Genomic DNA, 23,869 nt, shown 5'->3' with positions numbered 1-23,869 from the left:
TGTCGTGTTGCGTGATGAAACTTCTCCCAATTAGTTTGGATTTATTTTTCTGTAAATTGCCAGACAAAATGGTTTAGTAGACTTCAAAATTCATTCCGCTGCTAACATCATGAGTTAGTACATCAATAAAGACAAGTGAGCCCGTTACAGAAGCAGCCATGGAAGCCCAAGCCATGACATTACCTCCACCATGCTTCACAAATGAGCTTGTGTGTTTTGGATGATAAGCAGATCCTTTCTTTCGCCATACTTTGGCCTTTCCATCACTTTGGTATAAGTTAATCTTGGTCTCATCACGCCATAAAACGTTTGTGGCTCATCTCTGTACTGTGCAAAATCCAATCTGGCCTTGCCATTCTTTTTGCTGATGAGTGGTTTGCATCTTGTGGTATGGCCTGTATATTTCTTCTCAAAGTCTTCTTCAAACAGTGGATTGTGATACCTCCACCCCTGCCCTGTGGAGGTTGGCAGTGATGTCCCTGACTGTTGTCTTTGGGTGTTTCTTCACAGCTCTCACAATGTTTTTGTCATCAACTGCTGTTGATACCCTTGGCCGACCTGTTAGATGTCTGTTGTGCAGTACACCAGTAGTTTATTTCTTTTTCAGGACATTCCAAATTGTTGTATTGGCTATGCCCAATGTTTGTGCAATAGCTCTGATCGTTTTTCGCCCCTTCCCATGGGCTCCCCACCTGTGGGAAGGGCCATAGGGGTCGGGTGTAGTGTGAGCTGGGAGGTGGCCGAAGGCGGGGACCTTGGCGATCCAAACCCCGGCTACAGAAACTGGCTCTAGGGACGTGGAATGTCACTTCTCTGGCAGGGAAGGAGCCCGAGCTGGTGTGTGAGGTCAATAACTTCCCACTAGATCTGGGCATCCATGCTTAAGATGATGCCCCCCCCGCCCCCTCTTCCCCCCGCCCCTCCCTCGGATAAGCGGAAGAAAATGGATGGATGGATTTCCTCAAGTTTACATTTTTAAACAGTACTTCGAGTTCGATGATCTCTATTTCTTGAAAGTCAAATTGTTCACAAAATGAACAGAAAATACTGTACATGTGATTGATGTTGTATTTATTGTCATTGTGTATCTTTGTGTCGTTTCGCAAATTGTATATTATCCCAAGTAGTATTTTTTTTAAATAATCACACACACACTTTCTCTCGCCAAATCCAGTTCTTGCCATAGATGCTGTTAATTAACTCACCTGGATAAGCAAATAACTTGTCATTCATTTGTAATAATAAAGTGGAAAAAATGCAATGCATTGTGGTGGTCGCTGAAGCAAAAACTCTGGCCTGGGAGGAGTTCGGTGAGGCCATGGAGAAAGACTTCCGGATGGGGTCTCTGAGGCGGGCTCTCCTATCTCTGGGGTTGAGGTCACCAAAGTGGTTAAAAGGCTCCTCAGTGGCAAGGCCCCGGGGGTGGAGGAGATTCGCCTGGAGTTCCTAAAGGCTCTGGATGTTGTGGGGCTGTCCTTGTTGACAAGTCTCTGCAACTTAACGTGGACATTGGGGACAGTACCTCTGGATTGGCATACTGGGGTGGTGGTCCCTCTTATTAAGAAGATGAACCGGAGGGTGTTTTTCCAACTACAGGGGGATCACACTCCTCAGCCTCCCTGGTAAGGTCTATTCAGGGGTGCTGGAGAGGAGGGTCCGTCAGGAAGTCGAAACTCAGATTTATGACAATTTCTTAAATGCTGAGATTTAGTGTTCATAATAAGCATTTGTCCTTTTTGAAGCAGTTTTCATAGGTGAACACCTTACCTTGCCAGATGTTATATCACAAATGGCTGCTATGCAGCAATTCTGTGCATTTGTGGGTCAACCCATTTGTTATAGTGTATTTGAGTGTAAACTCTGGGAGGATTAATCAGCAAAACCATACATTTTCACATACTTTAAAATCTTGCTCTCTTGTATTACTCAGCCTGATAGTCTATATTGTAAACCCAGCATACTGTATGTTCTCACTCTTAAAAGAGATGAAACATTTTTTGTTGTAACATTTTATGAGTATGAGTACACGGACACTTCAGTGCCAAAGATGTTCTTTGGACTTTGCAATGTATAACAAATTATTTTTAATTTCTGACCTAAGAATGTTTTTTTTTTTTTCCCAGATATATTGGAAAGGCAGATTCGATCACCATCAGTGTTTGGAACCACAAAAAGATACACAAAAAGCAGGGAGCTGGTTTTCTGGGTTGCGTCCGCCTCCTCTCAAACGCCATCAACAGACTTAAAGACACCGGTTGTAAGTTTTTGTTTGACTTTGGAAAATTGAGAATCCATTACCTATTTTTGTCTATTGATTGTATCCCATTGGGTCCCATACCAAGCAAATAAGTCCCAGATGTGTATATTGCTGGCTGGGCGGGGACTAACTACATTGGCGGGCCCTGCAGGTTGGCGGGGGGCGTCTCGCTCTCCCAGGGGTGGGTGTGGGAGGGGGAAGGGGGCTTGATTGACTGGTGGGGTGGCATAAACATAGCAGTCTTTTCACTTCACTATATTTTACGGTAAAATGAGAGGAAAAAAGTTTACTTGTGCGGCAGTGTGGCAGTGCAGCTTTAAACAAGATTTTTGGACAAGTGGATTATGGACAAAATTGGTTTCAAGCTGATTTGGTAAAATGAGAAACGGTGCACTTTAATGTACTTAAATTACATTTTGTTTGCTTTGTATACAATAAGTTTCTAAAATTTTCCCTTTCTTAGTTTAGTCACAATCACTGTATCTTGATATGGTTATCCTTGGAAAATTATAGCAAGTTATTCTGTGATTCCCACACCGACTGCCGATATAGTATTAATATTCAAATTAGTGGTGTCACGGTACCAAAATTCTGACTTCGCTACTATGCCTGCATAAAGTACCTCGATACCGGTACTGAAACGATACCACAGCAACAGTATAAAAAATCAGTAAAAGCAGTGGAATGAAAACTGACAATACTTCAATATTAATTTTTATTAATTCAAAACATTATGATAAACTTAAAAAATTATGTAATGGAATCGCCCATTCTTAATATTCTTAATATCATTTTTAAATAATTGAGCTCAATGCCTGGATTACCATATATATTATGATGAATATGTGTATTTTTGTAGGTATATACAATTGTGCATCTGTGTACAGTAGATGGGTAATATATACAGTGTAGCGTATACGGGTTAAATAAAAATGTAATTAGGAGAAAAGACGGAGCTGGACGTGAGGCCTGTGCTACTTCCGGTTTAGCATAATTTTAAATTACCCTGTTATAAATCAAGCTATTTTAGCTATTAAGAGGAGCACCACGTCGCTTTTTATGTGGATACAATTTAGGAGAAGCGACGAGAAACCTCAGCCTCCTTAATCTGAAGGTTGCTACACTTTAGGGAACTTTGATAAGAGTTCTAGACATCCAGAGGTTTCGTTCCTCGAACCCAAACACACAACAATGCAAGTAGTGAATTTTATGAAAAATTTTTAATGATCTAACATGGGGAATCTACAGGGAAAGAACACAGAAAAACACAAAACAAACAAAGTACAGACGAACATGACCAAAGGAAGCTGACTTGTGACGTGACATTGGTAGAATGGTACCCCATACTCCCGAAGCAGCCCCCACAGGACTCCCCGAGGGAACGCCTTCTCCAAGTCCACACAACACATGTAGGTTGGGCAAAACTCCCATGCACCATCGAGGACCCTGCCGAGGTTGTAGAGTTGGTCCACTGTTCCACGGCCAGGACGAAAACCACACTGCTCCTCCTGAATCTAAGATTCGACTTCCCGACGGACCCTCCTCTCCAGCACCCCTGAATAGACCTTACCAGGGAGGGTGAGGAGTATGATCCCCTGCAGTTGGAACACACCCGCGGGTCCCCCTTCCTAACAAGGGGGACCACCACCCCAGTTTGCCAATCAGGAGGCACTGTCCCCGATGTCCACGTGATGTTGCAGAGACGTGTCAACCAGGACAGCCCCAGAACATCAAAAGCCTTTAGGAACTCCTGGCGAATCTCCTCCACCCACGGGGCCTTGCCACTGAGAAGCTTTTTAACTACTTTGGTGACCTCAACACCAGAGATAGGAGACCCCGCCTCAGAGACCCCATCCGGATGTCTTTCTCTATGGCCTCACCGAACTCCTCCCACACCAAAGTTTTTGCTTCAGCGACCACCAACGATACATTTTCGCTTGGCCAGCCGGTAACCATCAGCTGCCTCAGGAGTCCCACAGGCCATAAAGGCCTGGTAGGACTCCTTCAGCTTGATGGCATCCCTCACCTTTGGTGTCCACCAACGTGTTCAGGGATTGCTGCCACGACAGGCATCTACCACCTGACGGCCAGCAGTGGAGGCGCGGAACATGGTCCACTCGGACTCAATGTCCCCCGCCTCCCCAGGAACATGAGCAAAGTTCTGTTGGAGGTGGGAAACTCCTTCTGATAGGGGATTCCGCCAGATGTTCCCAGCAGACCCTCACAATACGGTCAGGTCAGACCAGCATCTTCCCCCACCATCGGAGCGAACTCACCACTAGGTGGTGATCAGTTGACAGCTGTGATGAGCACAGAAGTCCAATAACAGAACACCGCTCAGGTTCTGATCGAGAGGGGCGTTCCTCCTCATTGCCCATGTGAGCATTGAAGTCCCCCAGCAGAACGATTGAGTGCCCAGTGGGAGCGCTCACCAGCACCCCTTCCAAGGACTCCAAAAAGGGTGGGTATGCTGAACTGCTGTTTGGTGCATAGGCACAAACAACAGTCAGGACCCGTCCTCCCACCCGAAGGCGGAGGAAGGCTACCCTATTGTCCACCGGGGTGAACCCCAACATAAATGGCAGTAAATATTCCCACACCTGCTCGGTGCCTCTCAACGTGGGCAACACCAGAGTGGAAGAGAGTTCAGTCCCTCTCAAGAGGACTGGTACCAAAGCCGAAGCCTTACGTGGAGGCGAGCCCGACTATATCTAGTTGGAACTTCTCGACCTCCCACACCAGCTCGGGCTCCTTTCCTGACAGAGAGGTGACATTCCATGTCCCCTAGAGCCAGCTTCTGTCGCAGGGGATCGAATCGCCAAGGTCCCTGCCTTTGGCCACCACCCAGTTCACACTCCACCCGACCCCTATGGCCCCTCCCACGTTAGCCTTTCGAGCTGTGTCCTGCGTCCGGGGAAGGGGAACCTACATTCATTTATATTACTCATCATTGGGGTCTTTTAGCCGTGTTTTGTCTGGTCCCTCACCTAGGACTTGTTTGCCCTGGGGGACCCTACCAGGGGCGTGAAGCCCCAGGAAACATGGCTCCTAGGATAATTGGAACACACAAACACCTCCACCACGATAAGGTGACAGCTCCAGGAGGGGCCTTCCTAATCCATAGGGTTCAATATGACATCGGTCCACCGTTTGCAGTTTTAACAGTTATGACTCTTCTGGGAAGGCTTTCCACAAGGTTTAGGAGTGTTTTTATGGGAATTTTTGACCATTCTTCCAGAAGCGCATCTGTGAGGTCACACACTGATGTTGGATGAGAAGGCCTGGCTCTCAATCTCCGCTCTAATTCATACCAAAGGTGTTCCATCGCAATAAGATCAGGACTCTGTGCATGGCTGTCCAGTTCTTTCAGACCTGACTCATGTTATCCATGTTTTTATGGACCTTGTTCTGTGCATTTAATGTTGGAAGAGGAAGGGGCCAGCTTTATGTTCCCACAACGTTAGGAACATGGAATTGTCCACAATCTATTGGTATGCTGAAGCTTTCAGAGTTCCTTTCACTGGAACTAGGGGCCTTAGCCCCGCTCCTGAAGAACAACCCCACACCATAATCCCCCCTCCACCGAACTTTACACTTGGCACAATGCAGTCAGAGAAGTACTGTTCTCCTGGCAACCGCCAAACCCAGAGTCATCCATCAGATTTGCAGAAGAAGTGTGATTCGTCACTTCAGAGAACACGTCTGCACTGCTCTAGAGTCCAGTGGCGTGGTACTTTACACCACTGCATCTGACACTTTGCATTGCATTTGGTTAAATATGGCTTGGATGCATTTGCTCAGCCATGGAAACCCATTCCATGAAGCTCTCTGTACACTGTTATTAAGTTAGTGTGAAGGTCTTATGCAGTTCGGAGGTCTGTACCGATTGACTCGGCAGAAAGTTGGCAACCTCTTTGCACTATGCGCCACAGCATCCGCTGACCCCACTCCATCAGTTTATGTGGCCTACCACTTCGCAGCTGAGTTGCTGTCATTCACAAATGCTTCCACGTTCTTATAATACAGCTGACAGTCAACTGTGGGATATTTAGGAGTGAGGAAATTTCATGACTGGACTTGTTGCACAGGTGGCATACTATCACAGTTCCATGCTGGAATTCACTGAGCTCCTGAGAGCTTCGAGTCTGCATGCCTCGGTGATTGATTTGATATACCTGTGGCCATGGAAGTGATTGAAACACCTGATTCAGATTGGATGGGTGAGCGAATACTTTGGCCAATATTGTGTACGTACTTTAATTAACTCATACTTAATACTGTGTATTTCAAGCTTTCAAAGTTTTTTTCTTCAAGTTTTTAGTGTGCCGTATTCTTGTATTTGACTGCATTTGATTTCTCCCATTGCAAACAATACACTGTGCACCCACTGTGTGCAGTGCTTTTATTCATTGTGTAAGGAGCCATGACACTCAAAAAGTGGACCATTATGCTCCACTTGGACAGTAAGTGGTTTTCCTTTTGCATTTGTGTGGATCTTTATTATTTTCGAACTGCCCGATTTCTGGAGTGGTCTCCGACAATGAGTGTAGCCTGTATCTGGGTTGGAGCGCTCCAAGCTGGGCTTCCGTACGGCGCGCACCCGTTCAGTGTCGTCTCATGCTATCGATGCTATCAATATCCTGCTGGTAACATTGACTCTGGTGTGCATCAAATGCAGAGTTTGCATCACAGCACAGGAAAACCCACTACGTATAACGCTGACTTTTGTTCACATAGCCTCGTAAGCTGCAGACCTTATGTCCCAGTGGCTAACGCTAACACGTACTAACTTGTCTGTAGGAGCTAATTGGCAGTTTGAAGCCATTTGATTCTCCAGGGTTCCCACACAGTGGTGTGCACAACTTCTCGGAAGTGCTGTTTTTGACGTCAAAATACCATGGTACAGTACTAGTATCGGTACTTGGTGCAACACTAATTCAGATATATAGTATGTTTACTCAATATGTATTTAATTACGTTGCCGATAGTTATGAATGATAACATCAGGTACTTCTTTGATTTTCTAAATATTGAGAGTCTGGTTTGTTTTTAATCGTTATAAAAACGGGCCTTTTTTTTAACACAACTTAAAAAGTTGTGATGACAGTGACTGCTGCAACAAACAGATACAGTAATACTACAAGGAAACTGTGTTAAAATCAGTAATTCCTTATGCCTGCATCAGACTACAAGACAAATTTGGTCTTTCCCGATTTCACTGTCAGACTACTTCCTTCAAATCTTGCCATTTCTCAGGCAGACAGTGGCAACACTACATGACATTTATTCTGATAGCACCGTATCCCGTCTTTTACGATCACTGGGCTTTAGCTTGTCAAATTAAACACTGTCGGAGAGGTGGATGCAGAAAACGTGTCACCGGTCAACGCGACTGGGTACACACTGTACCATGGCGGCGACGACGACAACATTGCACCGCGCCAATGTACTGTTTCTTTCGGTGTGTGTATGAGAGTGAGTGCTGGGGGACAAAATTAGGAAAAACGTGTGGTGTTTGCCACTGGTGCTCGGGAGAGAACGTTCATTCAAGGATTGCTTGAGGTATGTTCACATACTTTTAATACGATACGGCTCGCAAGCAGTCAACAAAACGTTATGTAGACTAGCAAACTAGTGCTAGCACATACGGTTGTACGTAAACATGTCTGCTTTCCGTCGAATCATGCTCTTAAGCTTCGGTAGACATTGGTTTGTGCTCAATACGCAATCCCATTGGTCAATGTCAAGAGAGTCGGAGAGTTATCTTTGATATGTCACATTACACGGAAGATATCCCAAAAAATCAAACTTTCTAGACGTTTCATTTTGGCGTCATAGGGCCAAATCGTTGGTCGTGGATTATGTCAAACTACAAGAATTTTTTTCGTTCCAGACAAAATATGTTTGGCCGATCTGGGAAATTGGCTGCGATAGCTAATCGGGCCAATATCGGAGATCAAATCCTGTAGTCTGATATAGGCATTACTTGGAAATTATTCATTATTTGTAAATAGTTATACCACATTCATAGATTCATAGAACATGAAGCAAATAATGTCTTATTCTAAAATGAGATATGAACTATTGAAGTTAGCCTTCTGCAGTAGGTGTCATGTTGGAGCTTTGCAATCAAGCGACTGACTTGTGGATACGGAATGATGTTAAATGGGAAGAGTATGACCCTTTAAGGAGAGCAGGGACTTCATTCTTCAGTCAAGGTTTGAGTGGACTGTACAATGCTGCCATGGAAGTTACTAACAAAAATACAAAAAAAAAAAAAATCACTTCCATATGCACTACACCATGGGCCATTAATTTCTAAAGGAGAGCAGCAAAACACGAAGTCAAAGCAGGACAAAACTGTTGGCATAACGATTGGGATGTTACAATTTCAAGAAAGTTAACTGCCCAGGCTTCCCTGAATTAATGCTTTGGAAGTTTAAGAGCCTCTTAGTCTTATGGCATTTTGTTTAATTAAGTCCAGATTGTAATCTTCCAAAGGTAGAGCAGGATTGCTGCTGCCACAAATCTGTTTTATGACCATGCTTGTTGAATACGATACTGTCACCTATCCAGTACCAAAGGACATGCACATTAGATTTGCACACAATTTTCTGAAACGGATACAATAGTCTCCTGTCTGGCTCCAGACTGGCCACATTATTGTATAGCCAGCATTCTAGACACTATACTTAATCAGAGCCACAGGAAGCTTGAACAATTACAAGACACCAGTTTGCACATAAATCCTTTGTCCTTGTCCAGTGTGCAGCAGACGTGAACCACAGTCATTCTGTGGTCTGACCAAGATGCAAACATACATAGACAAGTAAAAGCACACACACGACATTACTGGAATCTCCATGATTCCTAGAGGGTTTATTCCTAGCCATAGCTCACTTGTCATCCAACTCAAACACAAGATTGGACAAAACTGTTTGTTTTTACACAAACAGACCTTCAAACCAAAATGGGGTTGTCCTGGATTTCAAGAAATCTATTTGGCAGTACACTGAGCTACTTTTCCTGTTGCATTGTAGATGCAAACGTCAACATTCTCTGCCACACTTCAGAGCACACAAACACCCATTAGCTTGCTTTTCAAACTGTGACTGTCAGACTGCTGATTTGTATTATATTCCATACAGAAGAAAATACAGAGGAGCATAACATTAATGCACACATACAAAAATATAGCCACACCTTCACTGAAGTTTTCATTAACATCCACACACACACACACACACACACGTACGGTACTTCTGGACATTGTTCATAGCATTTAGGAGCTAAATGATGTGGTGAGCACTTGTGGTTTAGAACTATAAATGTACTGTCTCACTGGTGGCTTCTTATTGAGGGAGAAAATGTATGTTTAGTCTAGACGTGTGTAAGGTACAGATGCTCAAACACTTCTTGGAACAAGCTGTAGATTTATTTTAAGTGTTGATATCTCACACACACACACAAAATCATGCATGTAAAGGAAAGGCATAATAATACAATGATGTACTGTTCCCTGTAGGGGTGATTCTTCTTCCAACTCATTTTGTTCGATTTATGAGATTTATCCAAATATAACTTATTATTCAGTGGTTTTATATTACTGTTAAGTATGGCGGTCAATCTCTTGAGCAAGGTATTACATTTGAATTTAATATGAATTATTTCCCTTTCTGCTGCATTGCTTTTCTTGTTAAAACTATTTACTTTACCCATTACATACTAATGAAATTATGTGACATTTGGATAGGTGCTGAATTAATGGGACCCTTTTTACCCCTCGCAGATCAGAGACTGGACCTCAATAAGCTTGGCCCCAACGACAATGATACAGTCAGAGGGCAGATAGTTGGTAAAGAAACACGCTTATGATAAATCTGTACATTTTCTTGTTTTTCCTCCCAATATTATGCGTTTGCATTGATGGCATTATGTGTAACCTAGCTATACGCTATAAAACTGAGGGAATGTGTAACATGTATATCTGCCATCTTCCTTGTCTTCTATAGTAAGTCTTCAGTCAAGAGACCGCATAGGTACTGGAGGGCCAGTGGTGGATTGCAGTCGTCTCTTTGACAACGACTTACCTGATGGGTAAGAAGGCTCTCTTCTCTGTACCTTTGTTTGTGAGTTATGTATTAGCATTTGCTAAGTATATTAGGAAATTGGAAAGAAGTATTTTCATTCATTGATGTGTTGAAGAGTACCTCTTTGTCCTTATTCTTAACTTTTTTTCTACAGCTAGATTTTCATTTCGGAAATGTTTTCCACCTTACAATCAGTGTGTCGTAACATTATTAGAAATTGTCTCATGTACAGTATTCTTCAAGAAGTTCATCAAAAAGAACTTCTAACTTGCCCCAGTTACCGTTTCTAAGTCCAGATTCTTTTCTTAAATTTTATAATGCTTTGTTGAAGGAAATGCAATGTAGAACACGAACAGTATTTTTTTTCCCAATATTTTCTATGCAACAAAAAATAACTGTTTTAATTTGCATGTAAACCAGATGGGAAGAGAGAAGAACAGCCTCTGGAAGAATACAGTACCTGAACCACATCACACGCACCACACAGTGGGAGAGACCCACCAGGTACACACGCTTCTTTTGTGCTGTATATTGAGCCACTTGGAACGAACTGAAAATGATATAATTATTTTTAGATACTTTACATCATTAACCCAGTGAGGGAAAAATAATGGAATATTAATACTTAGTATGTCAACAAACATCTTATCTGTCATGCTGATATGAAAAGCAATAATTTAACTGACTTAAAATTGCCCCTTACAGTATCGGTAATAAGTGAACTTCCTTTAACTCCACCCCAGCCTACTACAACACACACACATGCACACTAATACCCAAATAAGTTAGCCAGCCAGTCAGATAGCAAGGTTCCACTTGGCCCATTTTCCTGCCGGAATGACTGTTGCCTTCCTTCTTGACCCATATCAGTGGAGCTGTCAGGGAGTAAGCAAACAAAGTATCTACCTCAGCTGCACTTTCTACACTGTTCTAGTAGCTACCAAAAAGCAAGGTAAGTTGTTCCATGGAAAAGAAAAACGTGAATAGTGAACAAAATAGAGGATGATGTGTTTGGGAGAGTCAGTGATTTTAATGGAAGATGAGTGATGAAATGGTGGGAAGTATTGAAAGACAATTCCGTAATGTAATCAAGTTTTGTTACCACACTTATTTGTATTTTATTAAGTAATTTTTTTCCTTTTCATATCATATTTTTCTTTGTCCTTTTTAATGAGCAGATTGTTCTGTTGGTTAGTGCGAAGCTGTGGTAGAAAAGGAGGCAGCGTGTAGTGAGAAAGGAAGAGGAAATGGGAGGAGGAAACCGTGAGTAGGAGGTGGGTTGACAGACGGGGTCCGAGGTTTTCGATAACCCAGGCGTCAGTTGCTGCGGACAGCCAGACAGTGGTCAGACTTGTTGCACACACAAGTGTCAGTAAGCCAGCCAGTCTGTGTTTGTGTTTGCTTATCAGATATCTGCTGTCGACATCCTGCTCTTAAGTAGCGCAAAAACGCACTAAAAAATCCGTGTTGTGAGAACCTTCTATTTAGCACTAGTATGCCTTAAATCCTCATAACCATGAAGTGCACTTTGTCTTCTGAGGGATGATAATGCAGTAATTAAATGTGTTGTGTGTTTGTCTAGACACCAGTACAAGAAAAAATGCATGCACTTCTAAGCGCACATTAGCACATCTTTGCACCATCATTGCAAGTACACGTGTACAGTGGTGCCTTGAGATGCAAGTTTAATTTGTTCCATGACCATGCTCTTATCTCAAAACACTCGTATCTTAAAACATATTTCGCCATTAAAATGAATGGAAAAGTTCGGACTTGCAAGTCGAAGCTAAAACTTGGCCGAGCAAAAGCTCATATCTTGAAAAAATAATTAAGTCGCATCACTCGTATCGCAACGCACCATTGTAATTTATATTTGTTAAAACATATATTTGACCATTAACTTAATCCTAACTCTACACAACCAATTAAACATTACACTACTAATACTTTACATTTGTCAGCCTACCTCAAAGTCATATCAAGTGTTGTTTTTGTTCTGAGGTCATTTATTTTTTATTTTGTCATAAGTGGAGCATATGTAGAAAATAGTCATGAAAGCATAAGTGAAAATAAAAACAGTAATACATTTGTTGGTCCCTTCCAGGCCAGCTTCAGAGTACTCCAGCCCATCTGGACGTCCTTTGAGTTGTGTGGTGGATGAGAACACACCGGTGATGACACCCAATAACGGGGCGGAGGCCAGTGGCCCACCGGGAGAGCAGCGACTCCAAGAGAGACGTGTGCGATCACAACGGCACCGCAACTACATGAGTCGAACGCACCTGCACACGCCTCCAGACCTGCCCGAGGGTTATGGTGAGAGACAGCAGACACACACACACAGACACAATCGTCTCTGTTATAATTACTAAATAGTATGGAATTGTTTGCCCCATTCAAAAAAATAAACAGAAACCTGCCACAGCATTATGACCACTAAATTACCTCCTTTAGCTCTGCAACAGAGTTGAAATATTAGAAATACTTTTCCGTATGAGTTGGTTCAGCGGTACACCACCACAAACTACTACTGTCATAATAACGTATTCTTCGATAAATACATCTCTGATAGTCTTGATCAAAACTGAACAGAATTATTTTGTAATGGCAGAATTTTTGATAGTTCTGAGTAGGGCGCCACTAAGTTTTATGTACAGGGAGTCCCCCAGAGATGCAGAGAATGTGAGTGAATATTGCGTGTGAGCACACAATTTCCCAAATCGCTAAAACAAAGCTTGAGAAATTTCTTTGTAACCTTTTTGGAAAGATTTTAGAACAGTACATTTCTGTGTAAAAGTTGAGTCACTGTTTGAGTTGTAGTATTATTTCAGTCAGTTTTTTTTTTCTTAAACAGTACACAAACAAGCAGTATGTTTATAGCATTAACCACACACAAAAAAAAGTGTACTTTGTTACAGTGTGAGCAAAAGTATGCAAAAAAAGGTTATTGTATTGTCACAGTCAGCCAAGCCCATATAATATATAATATAATGTGCACCCATGTATAATACGCACCCCCAAAGTTGACCTCAAAATTCTGAAAAACCCTTCTACCTATGTATAATGCGTTTTTACAATGCATGATTTTGCTTCTACCCATATGATCCAAACATTAAGTATTATCTGTATTTTTAAGAATTATTCTGAAGTTAAGCACTTTATTTGAGCACGTAATACTTTTTTAATTTACTTGCTCTTATTTTGAAATTCACAGCCCTACTTTTATTTATTAAATTAGAAAACACACAGTTGTGCTCATATGTTTGATTACCCAGGCAGAATTTGTAAGCTGGGTACAATTCTTTAAAGGCAAAACACATTGAATTTAATTTTAATAGGATTCAAATTCAACGGTCAAGCATGAAAAAAAAAAAGCATTATCATAAAAAAAAACATAACCATAAAGAAATTAATGATGGTTGTTGTTCAGTCATCAATCATATTTATAAAAAAATAAAATAAAATTTCACAAATTTTGCCAGGGTATGTAAACCTATGAGCACAACTGTACATATGTGCAGTCATACGTACATTTTTATGTTTGAAGTGCTTTTATTTTAAATAAATAAAAAAACTGAAATCATAAATAACTTTAATCGCCTCATTGTAGTATTACATATACACAACAAATTGATGGTGTAGAACCATCAAGGATGGTCAGAAGAAATGGACAGCACCCGAGTTAAATATATGAGTGTCACAGCAAAGGGTGTGAATACTTATGGCTGTGTGATATTTCAGTTTTTCTTTTATAATAAATCTGCAAATATTTCAACAATTTTGTAGATAGCTGGGATAGGCACGCCCGCGACCCTAGTGAGGATAAGTGGTACAGAAAATGGATGGATGGATGTTCTGTCAATATGGGGTGCTGTGTGTACATTAATGGGGGGAAAAATTAACTTAAATGATTTTAGCAAATGGCTGCAATATAACACAGAGTAAAAATTTTAAGGGGGTCTGAATACTTTCCCTTCTGATATCCGTTAAATCTGATCCGTCAAAACGAGGTTCCACTGTATATCCTTTTTAAGAGCAATTACCTTAATTTTTAATATTGAACATTGACATTGAAATGTAGAACAATAAATAAAATATCTTCGATAAATAAAATGGACTCCAACTCTGTTCACAAATATTGAAAACTAATAATAATATTAGTCATTCGAACTGCTCTAAGTGCTAGAGGACTCTGCATCTTTTTGCATAATTGTAAAAAAAAAAAATATATACCAGCATTACCAGATAACTACCAACCCTTTACTGCTCAGTGACTGTTTGTTTTGTCAATGTCTTTATGTCTCAAAACTGTTCTCTGTCAATGGACTGTCTGTTGTCGTACTAGAGCGGCTCCAACTCCACATTCATCTGGCTTTAATCCAAAATGTTGCCACATTGTCGCAGTGGCGTTAGACTTTGGAACTATTTCCATGTATGCCGCTCAACTTTCAGTTTTTCTAAAGCTACAGTCGTCCGAAAACATAGGTTCGAGTACGTTAGTGCTTGCATTTCAAACGCACGCACACACAGGCATGCACATGACCATGGCTATCTCTGCTTGGTTTAGCGACCACGATGGGTTTCATGTGTGTCTACTTTCAAAGTCACTGATATTTTTTTTTCACTGTTGCTTAGATAATTTTACACTTGAGACTTTGTGAGTCCCAGGATGCACGTCTGGAAACAATGAGTCCCTGCAATTTATCATCACAGAGTACAGATGCAATAATCCTCCGCGATATAACAGTTGTTGCTTCGCGGTCCTACTATATTGCATATTTTTATTCGTACAATTTGTACAATATTTTTGTTATACATTGCTCTTTCTCTCAATATATTATCGATAGCAAATTTGTAAGCACAATATATTTTCCAAAAAACTATCACAAATGATATAGTTGTTGTTTTCATGCCACTGATATCATATTATAGAGTAGAATAATACAAGTACATCCTTTTTTAAGAAGAATTAACTTCAATTCAAAAGATCGAACATTGGCATTGTAATGTAATGTAGAACAATAAATAAAATATATAATATATAAATAAAAAATATGAATAAATTAGACACGGGCTGTTCGCAAAACGTGTACTTAAACAAGTATTAAACATTTGGTACATAGGTATACAGTCATTTACCCAATAAAGAGGCCCAAAAAATATCTTAAAGCCTGCCAAATTTGAATTAATTAAAACAACAAAACAAACAAACCAAAAAAAACGTACTTGAAAGCATTTGGGCTTTGTCACTATTTTTAAATCAGATGCCATACATTTTAATATCAGTTATTTTTTAGTCTTTATATTTATTTGTATGATTGTTGTCATGTTATGGACTGTGAAATTTCTGCTGCCTCTTGGCTTTTGAAAAAGAGATTTTATGTCTCTATGCTTTTACCTGGTTAAATAAAGGATAAATAAAATGTAAAATAAGGCCCGCGTCAAGGTGCTGGACTGTGATGTGAGACCTTTACCAGTCAATCTAATGACGCTGAAAATGAGTTCGCTGAAGTCAACTACAGCCTGAATATTAACGTGTGCCGCTGTGGATATGGTTCATAATGGTTCATTCCTTGTGTGTGTTTTTGGACATACTTGGCAAAATAAAGATGATTTTGATAAACAAGTTAACTTTCCCGTGTGTGTGTGCGTGTGCGTGCGTGTGTGTTATGTGGGGAACAGACACGCATTCCGAGCGCGGACATTTTAACTGTCGCCGCAGTCGAGAGAGCTTTTTAGCTCTCGCCCTTAGCTCATTAGCTCGTTAGCTCACAGGCTCGCGAATGTAATAAACAGTTAACTTTCCCTATGGAGCAAACGGCATTCTACCAGCGGCTTGCTGCATCGTGAGTGGCGCGGCGGGTGTTATCACGACAATGAAAATGGGTCGAGTCCAGAAAAAAACTCCCGCATCCATTGCATGGAAGGATAATCTGCCCCACTCTGCCTCTGATTGGCTAACACCAAGACAGGATTCGTACTTTTGATTTGCTGTGTGTAGAAGCTCTTCACCAACACACGTAGGGCGAGTCTTAAATCACACGTCAATGGACACAGATTAAATATGCTTCATTCGTCCCTGCTCATTTTTGTGCGTCTCGTAGACGTGGGATGCACATCAAAACGAGATCCCTGCTGTTGGATGTGTGCCCCCCTTTGAAATGCCCTGCTGTGTGTGACGCTGGCCTAGGTTGGACAAAGTGAGTCACTGATGCTCAGCAGCTAGTCGATGTGCTTTCTTTTCAGACTGAACCCTCTGAACTACAGAGGCAGAAAAATGATACAACAGAGGTTTTGCAAGCTGTTTGAAACCCTACCCCCAGGTTTCCTTGTGGTGTCTTTGGCTCACTTATTTGTTTATGGTACAGCTTCATATTATTAGTTTAAGCATGAATGTCACCGTTACTTTACATTTCCCCAGTGGGTGATGATCCAAATACAAACACCATCCCTAAGTTATAAATAGGGCAACAAGATGCACAAGTTATTTAATGTCCCTATCCTGTTGGGCTAGGCCTCAAAATGAATTATTGGATACATTGCCATCTTAACAAAAAGACTTTGGTCAACTGTGCTCAGAAAATGGATGGATGAATGGCTGGATGGATGATTCCAACAGATTATCCATCTCATTACTTGTAAACAGACCTCTCCCTCTCCAAAGTGCACTAACTGACTCATACTTTCTTTAATCAGGGGCAGACGATGGTAGCTTTAGACTCATCACCTCTTTCAATGCCCTTTTTAATACAAATCTTGTCTTTTCTTAGAGCAAAGAACGACTCAACAAGGCCAGGTCTACTTCCTGCACACACAGACTGGAGTCAGCACCTGGCATGACCCTCGCGTTCCCAGGTATCCATCATCGTCATATTTACTGTCGTTGTTCTTACCACATTCCTTGCTATTGATTGTTTAGAGTTACATCAAATGTAGACGTACATATGGGTCATTTTCATATAATTTGATCAATTAAAAAAAAGAAATCTAATTTAGTAATTTCTTTTATGTTGCCTTGGTTTTATATTGGTAAATATGCTTAAAGACCTGTTTTCCAGAAGGTATTAAAATTTTAGGCATCATAGTGAAAGCAATCCTTATTGACAGAGCAAATGGTGTTGGCCCACTGAAATACACTTCTTGCATAATGGTAAAGCCAAAACTACATAACGATAAGACATACACAGCTTCATGAAAATGATGTGAGTTGGACAATTTACGTCCATCCATCCATTCTCTACACCACTTATCGTATTCAGGGTCGCGGGGCGCTGGAGCCTTTCGCAACTTACTTTGGGCAAAAGGCAGACTACACCCTGAACTTGTCGCCAGTCAGTCGAAGGGCACATAGAGAGACAGACAACCATTCAGATTCACATTCACACCGTCACTGAGTGAGAACTGAACCCATGCTGCCTGCACCTAAGTCAGGCGAATGTAACACTCCACCATCAGTGACCACAATTTACGTTTCCCTTCAAACTCTGCGGATTCAAGTGTATAAATGATCCTACCTACTCATGAAATCCATTACACTCTTGTCTTTATACAATTGTAATAACAGTAAAGACAAGCAATAGTTCTGACACTTTCGCAAATTGATCATCAGCCAGTCGCAGGGCACATATAAACAAATAACCATTCGCACTGACATTCACACTGGTCGCTGATGATGATTGGATGTATTTTGGGGGTAATTCTTTGAGCTGCCGAATTGTTTGAAAGAAAAAAATCATTCATAATCAAAATTATTGTCGATTGAGAGGAGGACACTCGTCTGTATCTCTGTCAAATCAAGTAAATCCTAAGTTAAAGTGGAAGAATCCGTTTTTTTCCTCTTCAGCGGCAACTCAACGTCATGGCTCGGATCCCCCATGACACACGAGTTGGCGTTGACGTAGCTGCACGGATAGCAAGTGGCTCTCTATGAGCTGCCGCTGCTAGCAAAGCTGGCGAAGGAAAAGAGAAAAGAACGAAGCAACCGTCCACCACTGAAAAAGGAAAAAGACTTTTTTTATGCTGTAATAGCGGGTTTTTTAAATCTATGCAAGGGGCGCCGCCATGTTTTTCGTCTTCGGAAATCACACAATCACTCGCATTGTCACAGCATGCTCCCAGCTGACTTTGGGCGAGAGTGTCAGTGTGTACTGATGGTGCTCCCCAAACTTTGGTCTGTTTGACTGATCAACTCCGATTCTCGATAAACATAAATTATAATACTAATAAACCACAACGGCATCTTAAAAACTGTTCCGGCATAAAAGGGATACAGATAATCCATTCTGCTTGACCTAACAGCCGAACAGGACAAAAAGAAAAAAAATAAACGTTTGGCTACTCTACCCACCTCTGGAGCGGACATCAGCTATTGCTCTATCCTCTTACGTTTCAGCGAAATTTTTGCTCATCAGATCAGCCAGTGTCATATTGCACTGGTCTTTTGTATTTTCGCGTTGAGGTGCTGCAGGTCGTGGCCCTGGTTGCGGTCCCAGCGGAACCGCGAAGCACACGTAACATCGGCGACAAGAGCTGATCCGCTAGTACATCAGGTGTAGGTGGAGATGGGCCTGGCTCAAGTTGAAGTCCAGAACAAAAAAGCAAATAAATTAGGCAAATTTAATTTTAATCTTAAATTTGTACATCAACATGTACAACCCCAATTCCAATGAAGTTGGGACGTTGTGCTAAACATAAATATAATCAGAATACAATGATTTGCAAATCATGTTCAACCTATATTTAATTGAATACACTACAAAGACAAGATACTTAATGTTCAAATTGATAAACTTTGTCTTGGCCTACATAAATCTAATGCATTATTATAGTCATGCTGTACCTCCCCCAAAAAGGGTGCGACCAACTTTTTCAGTTGTTCACCTGATTTGGTTGGACCAGTACTACCAGTGCAAAAGGTAATGTAGAGACCTGACATTAATGGGAGCGTTTGACGAATTCTAAACAAGGGTGCGGGACAAACAGTGCCTCCACCACCTTGGTCCTCCCCAGCAGGCCGGCGAAAGAGCGCTCTGAGCGGCCGCCACGACCCCTGTCCCACATGGCTTCTCACTCTCGGCTTCTCCGTGCTGTGGAGCAGTGGTACCCAACCTTTTTTGCAACACAGACGGGTTTAGAGTAGGCTTTCTTTTTCACGGACCGGCTGTCAAGGTGTGGCATATAACCACAGCAAATAAAAATTAACACGACCGGCTTAAAAACCAATGTTAAATGCATGAAAAATACAACTCACCATCATGCATAACGGATAAAAGAAGCTTTCTTTGTTTTTGAGGTCATAGATCTTCTGTCTCCTCAGGTTGCCTTTTTCCTTTTGAAAAGAAGCTGTCCAAAGACGTTTGTTTTTTTTACTCATTGTTTGCTAGTTTGCGGACTTATTTTTAGTAACGTATCACGTGACCGACGTCCAGTCTAGTGTTGTTACGTTCGCGAATGTTTTGTTCAAAAGAAATCTTTTCAGTGAAGTGAATCAGTTTATGAAATGATTCGTTCTTTGAGCATGGTCACCGTCATGACCTAGTCGGCTGGGAGTGGGAATGGAACTGCTGCAGCGTTCTATGCAGTCTTGACATGTCAATTGCGACGCCCAGCTGTTGCAGCGGAGAAGATCTGGTCATTTTTCAAAATAAAACACATTTGACACGCGAAAATGCAATACAACGGAAATTATATAAATATCATGCAAACCAGATAAAAGGACATCAGAGAGTATCAAAATTAAATAAAACAACACTGATGGAAGGGGACCTTTAATAAATAGAAGAAAAATCATACATTTGGATACATCCAAAAATGTAATTAGCATCTTTAGAAAACATGTTACAAATCATTAAACTTCATTTGGGACACAAAGATATTTTGGCATTAAAAGTTTGAAAAATATTACTTAAAAATATTTTTTTCATATAGACAATTATGACCTTTTGCTGGATAATGACTCCCAATAATTCAAATACTCATATCAGTACAATTAATTGATTTTCAAAAGGAAATTCAATGGGACGTCTCCATGATCAAATTCTATGAAAATGACACAAACTGTACATGCAGCCAATGCAGCCAAAAGATATACACTCACGAAAATGGACGTGACTGTCTTTTCTCAGTTACTCTTTTCAAAATAATTTTAGATGTATTTTACATTCAGTCAGGGTCAGCCAAAGGAATGACCTTTGTTCGTTGGGAAGAATATGGTTGGATAGCTGAACACACCACCTGCAAGATCATCTGCACTCGGAATTTCACAACTGCTCCAACTTGTTCTTTTGGATTGCCGTCTGCATTTATGAGCATTGCTCTCTGCAGCTGCCGTTTATAGATGAAGCACGTGTAAAACGCCAAACTCATAGATGCCACCTCTACGTTTGTTCATTTGTGACGAGTTTGGTAAAATGACCCAGTATGTTGATGGGTGCAGTGAGGCATGTGCTCTGTGTCCATGACTAATGCATTGTGCCTCAATACAAGGACAGAGTATGCACATATACACACCAGGACAAGTCCTACTTGGTGTCGCCCCACATTAGGCTTTGGTGTCCTCATAACGGTCGGTGAACAGGAGAGAAGAAGAATCAAGAAATTGGAGCAAGTAATTTGCCAGAGGGATAATAGGTCTGTTAAAAGACATGGTGATGTGATCTTATTGGGCGACAGTTAGAAAGCTCCTGTATAATAAATACTGTTATTCCCTGTGTAAAAGTGAATGCCAACTCAGATGTACACTTTTCTTTATACGTCCTAGTTGAACAACCCTGCATATAGTAGATTAAACACAGTAACAATGAACATTTCACTTGTATCACTGCTGCTAATGGTTTCTAATGGTTATCCAGGGACTTGAGTAACGTGAATTGCGAGGAGCTTGGCCCTCTGCCGCCAGGCTGGGAGATTAGAAACACTGCAACTGGCCGCGTCTACTTTGTGGACCACAACAATCGAACAACCCAGTTCACAGACCCCAGACTGTCTGCGAATCTACATCGGGTTCTCAAGTAAGTGAAGGAATCATTGGCCCAACTCACTGAGCCTTTTCAGACTGGTGTTGTGTAACAATAGAATTACACTGGCGTCTGTGTTAATAAAACAAATGTGAGCTCATTGTTAAGTGACAAGTGACACGATTCCAATGTTTAGATTCCAAGCGGCAAAATTCATGTCATGGCAGTGTGAAGAGCAAAAAAAAAACAAAACAAAAAAACAGATGAAATCGAATATCCTTACATTAGTATCAAATGTGGATAATTTCACGATTGGATATACCCCAATCTGAGTCTGACATAATTGCGTCAAAATATGCCTGTGAATTTTCTCACCACCAACACGTTTTCCCCCATTTTGTCCTTCTAATGCAGTCGGCGCGCTCCACTCTTGTTGTCGTTGCCACGGAAACGAGTGTATCCTGTCGCATTTGAGTTGACAAGATGAAGCCCAATGATCGTAAAATACGAGATGCAGTGGTATCTGAATACAAGATTTTATTGCAGTAGTCTGACATAGTGCAATCGTGAAAGAGCAAATTTGTCTTGTAGTCTGATCCGGGCATTACGTGTTGTCTGTCTCAGACGTGTTGTCTGCTCCACAGCGCTGATGTTTTTTTTTATTGGCCGTCAGATATTTCCAATACTATATCAAAAGACATGCAACAATATGCAACTAGCTTTTGGATTCAAATATACTGTGCACAATGGCGACGCGGAGTAAATGTCTTTTGTGGAGCCGATCAATGACGTCATTGATTGGATTGGCGAATTATGACATTAAAGCCGATCAGCATAAAATGCTAAATATCGGCCAATACCGATCAGCCCGATAAAATCAGTGTAAAGTATAGTCAGCACAAGCTTTATTGTTCTAATGACCCTGTTCACAGCCATCACAGCCAATTTATTGTATCATTTAAGTCACTATATCAATAAAACGGTATTGTAATGCAGCCTTCAGAAAAACATTGTAGTATATATCTAACAGATTTTGTCCTGCCTCACTGTTCCTTATTTTAAAGTTTTTCCCACTTGTTTCTGTGCTTCAATCCTCTGTTGTCTCATTCACCTTCTCTTTTATGGCTCTCTTCCCTTTTTCTTCTTCCCTCCACGTTCTCCACTCCTGCTTTCCTCCAGCAGTCCCAGTCCAAATGGATCCCGTGTGGTCACAGAAAGCCAAAACACTAACCACAGGTAACACACACACTGAAATGTGCACAGCCTACGTAATTGCAACCAGACAGCACACACACATACAGTACATATACATTGCTGACATACCTGTAGAGAATTGCGATGAACTTCTGCAAGTGACAGATGTTTTCATCCAGTCAACCCTCCCCATCCACGTACACTTTCTTACATACTTTGGCTTATTTCCTGTATCTGTCATCTATCAGACCACTCAAATTAAATTAAACACATGTTGGCATCACAATCGCAAGATTAGCTTTCCGGGCCAAGTACAAGTTTGCTAGAGAAAAGACAATTTAGTGATAGAGAGATAAATGTATCAGTGATGAAAATCATAACCCTCAGTTCTTGGGTATGTTTTTATTATCAAAGCTGTCCAGTCACCCGATGTACTTTTAATCTGCTCATACGTGCATACGGGAATCATTTGAACAAGAACAACATAGAGAGATTGGGAAATGTTGCCTTTTTTATTATTTCAAAGTCAGAAGCTCTTGCAGTAATAACAGAAACTAGCACGAGAGACGTGTTTGGGAAGTCAGCATTTGGCCATTTGGTCAAATGGTATCCATATGGGTGTGCGTGTGTGTGTTTGTATCGCCTTTGGATGTAAGTCAGAGCTCAGCTATGTTCTTCAGCCTGCATCATTAGCTGCTTGTCCTGACTCTTTATGAGGGGAGATCTAACAGAGGCCAGACAAGGTGCAGAAACTTCAAATTAACTGGCGCTACTTTGTAATAGAGCCTATCCTGATTAGTCAAAATAAATGGTTAAAACGCTCTACCTTAAAAATCTCAACCCACTGTTCAAGTGAGTGAGTGAGTACTATGGAACTGCTTCTTGCAGTATTCGGATATTTGTGGATTGCAACAGCTGTCTAAGTAAGTGTAAATTCAACTCACCTTGGACACCCATTACCATGTCAGCTGGACTTTATATTCATTCAATGTGTGGGCAGACTAAGGCCTGCCGCACAATGCGGTCGAAGCAGATTGGACCGGATCATCACATAAAAATGAGAGTTGGCCACTTACCCCCATACATTGAGCGATTGGATATATGGGCGTCCTGAACAGCAAGCCTGTATAGGTGTTTGGTTATGTATATACAGTATATTCTACTTTTTCACATTTCTAAAGCCATCAAAAGATAGATTCATAGTTAAGGAAGAAGCGGGTTGCTAAAGAGAGTGGACGTGGGCGAGAATAAAAGCGTGTGTGTCGAGATTTTAAGTCTCGCCGACTCCTATTCATTTGAATGTACCCATCACGGTACGTACCGCGTGTGTACATTTTGGTCACAAGCTGCGCTTCCCCCCCAAAGGCTCATTT

At 41.3% G+C, this 23,869-nt stretch overlaps 1 protein-coding gene across 4 annotated transcripts in view; it reads left to right on the top strand.

The window, feature by feature from the left end:
• LOC133477524 (E3 ubiquitin-protein ligase SMURF2-like) overlaps positions 1-23,869 on the top strand; it is a 99,577-nt gene that overhangs the window by 52,665 nt on the left and 23,043 nt on the right. Inside the window, exons 4-11 of one of the 4 annotated variants that reach the window (XM_061772358.1) lie at positions 2,124-2,257; positions 10,047-10,112; positions 10,270-10,354; positions 10,768-10,851; positions 12,452-12,663; positions 17,118-17,202; positions 21,198-21,356; positions 22,485-22,538. In XM_061772358.1, coding sequence (XP_061628342.1) covers positions 2,124-2,257; positions 10,047-10,112; positions 10,270-10,354; positions 10,768-10,851; positions 12,452-12,663; positions 17,118-17,202; positions 21,198-21,356; positions 22,485-22,538 — 879 coding nt within the window. Of the gene's footprint in view, positions 1-2,123; positions 2,258-10,046; positions 10,113-10,269; positions 10,355-10,767; positions 10,852-12,451; positions 12,664-17,117; positions 17,203-21,197; positions 21,357-22,481; positions 22,539-23,869 lie in introns of all 4 variants that reach the window. The other 3 variants (XM_061772357.1, XM_061772360.1, XM_061772361.1) reach the window with 3 other exon arrangements.

Source organism: Phyllopteryx taeniolatus, chromosome 4 (assembly GCF_024500385.1).
Source record: "Phyllopteryx taeniolatus isolate TA_2022b chromosome 4, UOR_Ptae_1.2, whole genome shotgun sequence".
NCBI lineage: Eukaryota > Metazoa > Chordata > Actinopteri > Syngnathiformes > Syngnathidae > Phyllopteryx > Phyllopteryx taeniolatus.
Note: the sequence above shows the minus strand (reverse complement) of the source record. Positions and strands in the feature narration are given on the sequence as shown.